At 39.4% G+C, this 6,637-nt stretch overlaps 1 protein-coding gene across 1 annotated transcript in view; it reads right to left on the reverse strand.

Annotated features, from left to right (window-relative positions):
• The window catches only part of ROBO1 (roundabout guidance receptor 1), a 659,248-nt gene that overhangs the window by 279,583 nt on the left and 373,028 nt on the right, over positions 1-6,637 (reverse strand). The window contains exon 3 of the mRNA XM_035902213.1: positions 362-688. Coding sequence (XP_035758106.1) covers positions 362-688 — 327 coding nt within the window. The remainder of the gene's footprint in view (positions 1-361; positions 689-6,637) is intronic.

The raw sequence follows: 6,637 nt of genomic DNA on the forward strand, positions 1-6,637 counted from the left end.
CTATTACACGCTGCATTTTGCATAGTTATCTGGAGAGGAAAAAAAAATCTATGAATTGAAATTAAGTATACAAAATCTAACAAACATTAAATAATCATAATTGCATGGAAGCACAGTAGTAGTGAAAATACACAAAAAAGTCTGAATTTCTACAGTGATATGATACTTCTAACTGTTTTCCTATTTTCCTATCTCTGTATCAGTAATAATTAACTGTATAACTCCTTCATTGCTTTTAAGTCAATGCCTCAGAGGCAGCTCACACTTATTTTTTTAATCTTCAAATAACATCAAAGCAAGCAGCTGTTACCAAGGACTGAGAGAAAAAAAAAAAAAAAAAAAAAAAAAAAAAAGTACTTACTTGCCACCTCCAGCGATGCATTATGACTTACAGCTTCCCCAAGGTAATTCCTTGCCACACAGACATAGACCCCTTCATCTGGCCTACTCTTGCGCCCATGGACTATGCGTAAGAAAAATAAAGATCCGCTGGGCAGCAGCATGCGATGGGAGCGCGGATCATCCTTGTCCGTTTCCACTCTTTCCCCCCCCTTGTACCACTCGATGGTGGGGGTCGGCCTTCCTTCTGCTTTACAGTTTAAAGTTGCCGGTTCTCCTTTGGAAACAATTAGATCAGAAGGGTGTTCGACAATTCGAGGTGGGAAATCTTCTTGCCGAAGACGGGAGCCTGCAAGATAAAGATGCAAAGTTTTCTTAGGATATTGTTGCCAGGTACAGTCACTGTGTTTTGCAATACAATTACTTAACCATTACCCCACAGTACAGGATTTAATAAGAACAGTTATTAACATCTTTTTTAAGGGGGGGGGGCAAAAAACCACACACTTATGCACTTCATTGCGTGCAAGGTTCTCTCAAGTAAATACATTCAAAAGCATTTTTTCAACAGGCGACCTATATTAGTGAACTAAACTGCCATGTTCCTAAATCACATCTGTTTTTATATTGATCTATTCATGTATATAAACTTATACATACATGCATATGTATATTTAGAATTATGAAAAACTAATCCTACAGATATTCTACAGACATCAGAGCATCTCCACCAGAAAAACTGGCACTGCTCTAATTCATAAGACAAAGTCATAGTCAACCTGATTAGACCTTTTAGAAAGCGTATTAATTCATGCGATGTCTGCAGAGTAAGTCTAACATCTCCAGCACCCACAAAGTTGCTTTGTTTTGCTTGTATTATCAGCTCTTTTTAGTCATTTGTTAAGCAGCACCATAAAGGTACAAATGCATGGTGTGCCTGAGTGCTTCTTATACCTCTTGTGTCAGGGAAAACTAGAACAAGTTTTTACATTATACAATTTTTTACTGTCTCCAATTCAGAACCCTGATATAACCCGAGACAACAGTATCAGAGATTAAAGACAAGTTACAAGCAAACAGGGTACTCTTCTAGAAAAACATTCAGTTTCAAACTAATTCAAACTGCAAGCTGATGACTGGCATGAAAAAACCTCTAATAGTCTGGATAGATAAACATACCACAGAAGAATGTGTGTGTAGAACATGTATATTCTAAACATAAATATTCTAAAGTTTAGAACTTTCAAGTAAAGTTTATTTCACGTTTCCTCACCTCAAGATAATCAAATTAAATGTTACACTAACTGGCTAGCACTAATCGCACATGCTCAAATATCTGGTGCTATGGCTTGACTACATTGAAATAAGTTTTGCATTCTGTATGCAGTAAAAGAAGACAGTTTTATATGAACATTACTGATCATTAAATACAAAACTCAAACAGTGATAAACCTACTCTTTTGTCCTTTGAGGAAGATAATAAATAGTATTGTATTTGGGACTACTTTCCTAAATTATAAGAAACACCATATTGTTTATCTAATTTGCCTATTTCTGTTCAGATATTGACAATACTGAAAGATTTTGTAGTACCTAAAGCAAACAAGCAATTGTATTTTACATTTACTTTTACCTACAACTGCCTGAGACATAAAAACTAAAGTATGGGTGGACATAACAGAAGCCAGGAAACTCCCAACTCCTTTTGTTGGCTACACACTACTTTGCAGCCCATCCCTGCACATCACGGTAAAGCGAAATTTTGAGCTGCAACCTCCTAGAGATGTGGCACAGGCCAAATCCAGTGAGAGGAGAGCTAAAAGTACAAAGGAAAGTTGTGCCAACCAGCACTAGTCTTTTGCAGTAGCTAGAAAAGCCTCTAATATACTTTTGTTTGCCCTGAGAGCCTATCTCAGTCATTGCAAATACATTTGTGTCTACTCATCCTGAACTTTTACACAGCTTTTGTGAAAATCCCCTCATGACATAATGCTGCCCTCACAACTGGGGTGACCAATTTTAGATCTCTCTTTCCAAGATAGAAATGCCTAGACAGAGATAAAAACCTTATTTTGTTTATGCTTTTACTCACTTAGGTACCTCACAAGGAAATGCACAAAACAAAGGATTAGAGATTTAAAATCAATTGTTATAAGTCACTCTGGAAATATAAAAATCCAAGTGCAATGTAAAATGTTTACAGATAGTTAAGAATTGTTTTAAAAAACAAAGTTTGCATGTACATATCATGTTTGTATTTTCACAGATTACGCTAGTCAACCAGCACATGCTATAGTACAAGCCGTCTATTGTTTCTGTCAGCCTGGCCCAGATCACAAATAAATGAAAGGCCATTTTCAGATTTATTGTATGCATGCTTTCCATACTGACATTCAAGTCACCATACACTAACTGCAAGCACTGTACAGAATGCAAGTTTGAAGACTGACCTCTAAATTTTATTGAAAACTTAAGACTCAAAACTCTTAGGAAGGGAAAACGTCCTCAGGAAACTCCAGGAATGCTCATATACTTTTTAAATTTCTTTGCTGAGTAACATTAGAGGAGTTAAAATGACAGCAATGTCTTTTTTTTTTTTTTTTTTTTTTAAATCCTAGCATTTTAAAAACTTAAGACTCAAAACTCTTAGGAAGGGAAAACGTCCTCAGGAAACTCCAGGAATGCTCATATACTTTTTAAATTTCTTTGCTGAGTAACATTAGAGGAGTTAAAATGACAGCAATGTCTTTTTTTTTTTTTTTTTTTTTAAATCCTAGCATTTTATAAAGTAACATTTCTCTAGAAAATTTCATGAAATTGCTTGAAGCAGAAAGGGACAAAAGTTGCACAAGTAGTTGACTGGCACATAGTGAGCACTAAGCACAGATGTAGTGACAACTGCCTGAGGGATATAATGGCCTTAACAACCAAGTTATAATTTTTCTACATATCTACACTTTAAAAAAAAACAACAACAACAAAAAAACCCACACAAAAAACCCAAACAAAAACCCCCACCACCTTTCTTTTCTTTTAGGCTAGTTATTTAAGCTGCATTTACGTTTTACTGAGAAACAGCAGCTTCAATTATCAACATAATCTTATAGTGGGCACCAATCCTGTAATTTTCCTGTCAAAAATCCTTCCCAAGGGGATATTTGGCAAAAAAATAGAAGCAGAACACCTATTACATGCTGGATCTGCCATTAAATATACAACAGAGCTGCTTTTTCTTTCCCCCAAAGATGACAGCACTGGGTTATATGGGAACCAACCAACTTGTGTTCTCTGCTTTTATTATAGTTCAAGTCTTTCATAAAAAGTCAACAGGATGCCACCAATTAAACTACGCCATACTAATTATTTCATGCTGCCACTTAAAAGAACAATTATATGAAATCATGTTGCTCGTTTCTTGGACTGTGCCACAACTATTTTTACAAGAATTCAAACACTGAAATAAACAGATGTGAAGGTTCAAAGAAAGTTAGCATTAGATGAATGCTAAACTCAGAGAGGCAAGATTTGCCTTTATTCCTACCTTGAAACCTCCTGTTGGTGGCATATACAAATATAATGTATTGAAAAACAGCAGGGAATGGATTTAAATGGGGAAGCTGCTGATATCAGGGGTACAAACACTGTGCTGTTTGCCTTTAGAGGGAAAACAAAAAAAAAAAATAATGTGCTACTGGAACAAAGTGCCCCAAATTTGAACCATGCAGCTGAAGACAGTTAAAAATCAAGACTGTATCTACAGTTCATCTAAACTTCAGCTCCGATGGATATGGAAAGCCTGATTTCCCAAGATCTATATATCTAAATAATAATTTATCCTATGTCTTATAAAAATGCTGCATGACAGACTGTGTCTTTAGCCAAGTGCCAAAAAGCCAGTATACTCTTGGCCTTGTTTCTTTTCCATTTCACAAGTGCAGCATTTAACACTGATTTTCAGAGCAGATGCTCTCAGCTCTTCTATCAAAATGCTTTACATCATAACATAAGACTTGAATGACTGGCCTAATTGCTATCCAAGTTATTCATACAATGCTAACGAACAATATCACAGGTTTAAAATCAGTGTTAGGTGATTCTTGCAAACAATTATACCTCACCAGAACATAAGAGCATACCCAATTCCCCAGTGTTTCCACTACATCTAACTTAACCTCTTTCAGAAACTTTCCAGAAAGTGGGGGGAGTTTTTCTGTAGTTTTGTTTATGTTGACTGGAAAGATGTTCCATAACCCTCTAGCTCCAGTGGTTAGAAATCTTTCTCTAATCCTCAGGTTAAACATGTCCCCGAGTAGTAGAATCATAGAATCACTTTGGTTGGAAAAGACCTTTGAGATCATAGAGTCCAACCTTTAACCTAACCCTGACATCCCACCACTAAACCATGTCCCTAAGCACCTCATCTAGCCTTCTTTTAAATACCTCCAGGGATGATGACTCGACCACCTCCCTGGGCAGCCCATTCCAGAGCCAGACAACCCTTTCGGTGAAGAAGTTTTTCCTAATGTCTAGCCTAAACCTGCCCTGGCACAGCTTCAAACCATTCCCCCTCGTCCTATCATCTGTTACCAGGGAGAAGAGGCCGACCCCCACCTCACTACAGCCTCCTTTCAGGCAGTTGTAGAGGGTGATCAGGTCTCCCCGCACTGAGTACAGGGGCACGATCACTTCCCTACTCCTACAGGTCACACTATTTCTGATACAGACCAGGATGCCATTGGCCTTCTTGGCCACCTGGGCACACTGCTGGCTCATATTCAGCCGGCTGTCAACCAGTACCCCCAGGTCTTTTTCTACCAGGCAGCTTTCCAGCCACTCTTCCCCGAGCCTGTAGCGCTGCATGGAGTTGTTGTGACCAAAGTGCAGGACCCGGCACTTGGCCTTGTTGAACCTCATACAGTTGGCCTTGGCCCATCGATCCAGCCTCATTCTTCCTGTGCTTGAGCTGCCCTTTAATTCAGATCTCTCCAGACATTTCTCGGGTTTTTATCCCTTTGACATGTACATCGCAACCTTTTCCTTTTTTACCATCCTCTGGGATTTTGTGTTCTTGTTGCTGTTAGAAATCAACAAACTAATCTCATCTAGTTTTCCCCTGATAACATTTGTTCACCTTTTCCTCATCTTGAATTCTAGTTTGAGTTCATCCTTTTGAACATGGAAGACCCAAAGCATACACAGTGGAGAGGCAAGCAGACTTTGAATACTATTTCAAGCACACACTGCAAAGCAATGTCACAACATGTTACAGGGGAAAAAATAACTAAAGGAAAAAACCTAAGTATTTTTCTGAAAGTGGCTTTTCTGCCCAAAACCATGTAGCTAACCTAACCTATTGGGCAAACAGTTCTCACAGACAACAAATACTTTTCAGGTAAAAAACAACAGGACAAAGAAGATCCGTAGAGCTCTTGTCGCACACACTTTCTTTCTCTCAACTTCTCCAATCTTTTTAAATATTCTTACTCTTCATATACTACCCTTGTTTGGGCAAAATAAAACATCTGTTTTCTTGGGCTTTGTAGCCTGAAAGAACAGTGCATATTTTGAAATTTCCTTTACAGGTATTGCAGTCTTCCCTCCATAACCAAAGACATGAAGTAATTAATGAAGGCAGTAATGCTGTGCCCATGCAACAGATCCTCCTAGAAGCTATGCTAAAACACATGGAGGCCAGGGAGGTAATTCGAGATAGCCAGCATGGCTTCACCAAGGGCAAGTCCTGCCTGATGAACCTAGTGACTTTCTATGATGGTGTGACAACAACAGTGGACAAAGGAAAACCAATGGACATCGTCTATCTGGACTTCTGCAAAGCCTTTGACATGGTCCCCCACAACATCCTTCTCTCTAAATTGGAGAGCTATGGATTTGATGGGTGGACTGTTCGGTGGATAAGGAACTGGCTGGATGGTCGCATCCAGAGGGTAGTGGTCAATGGCTCGATGTCTGGATGGAGACCGGTGACGAGTGGTGTCCCTCAGGGGTCCGTACTGGGACTGGTGCTGTTTAATGTTTTCATCAATGACTTAGACAGCGAGATCGAGTGCACCCTCAGCAAGTTTGCAGATGACACCAAGCTGAGTGGTGCCGTTGACACACCAGAAGGACGGGATGTCATCCAGAGAGACCTGGACAGGCTGGAGAGGTGGGCCTGTGTGAACCTCATGAGGTTCAACAAGGCCAAGTGCAAGGTCCTGCACCTGGGTCGGGGTAACCCCCAGTATCAATACAGGCTGGGGGAAGAAAGGATCGAGAGCAGCCCTGCCGAGAGGGACTT

Source organism: Egretta garzetta, unplaced genomic scaffold (assembly GCF_000687185.1).
Source record: "Egretta garzetta isolate BGI_Z169 unplaced genomic scaffold, ASM68718v1 scaffold289, whole genome shotgun sequence".
Taxonomy (NCBI): domain Eukaryota; kingdom Metazoa; phylum Chordata; class Aves; order Pelecaniformes; family Ardeidae; genus Egretta; species Egretta garzetta.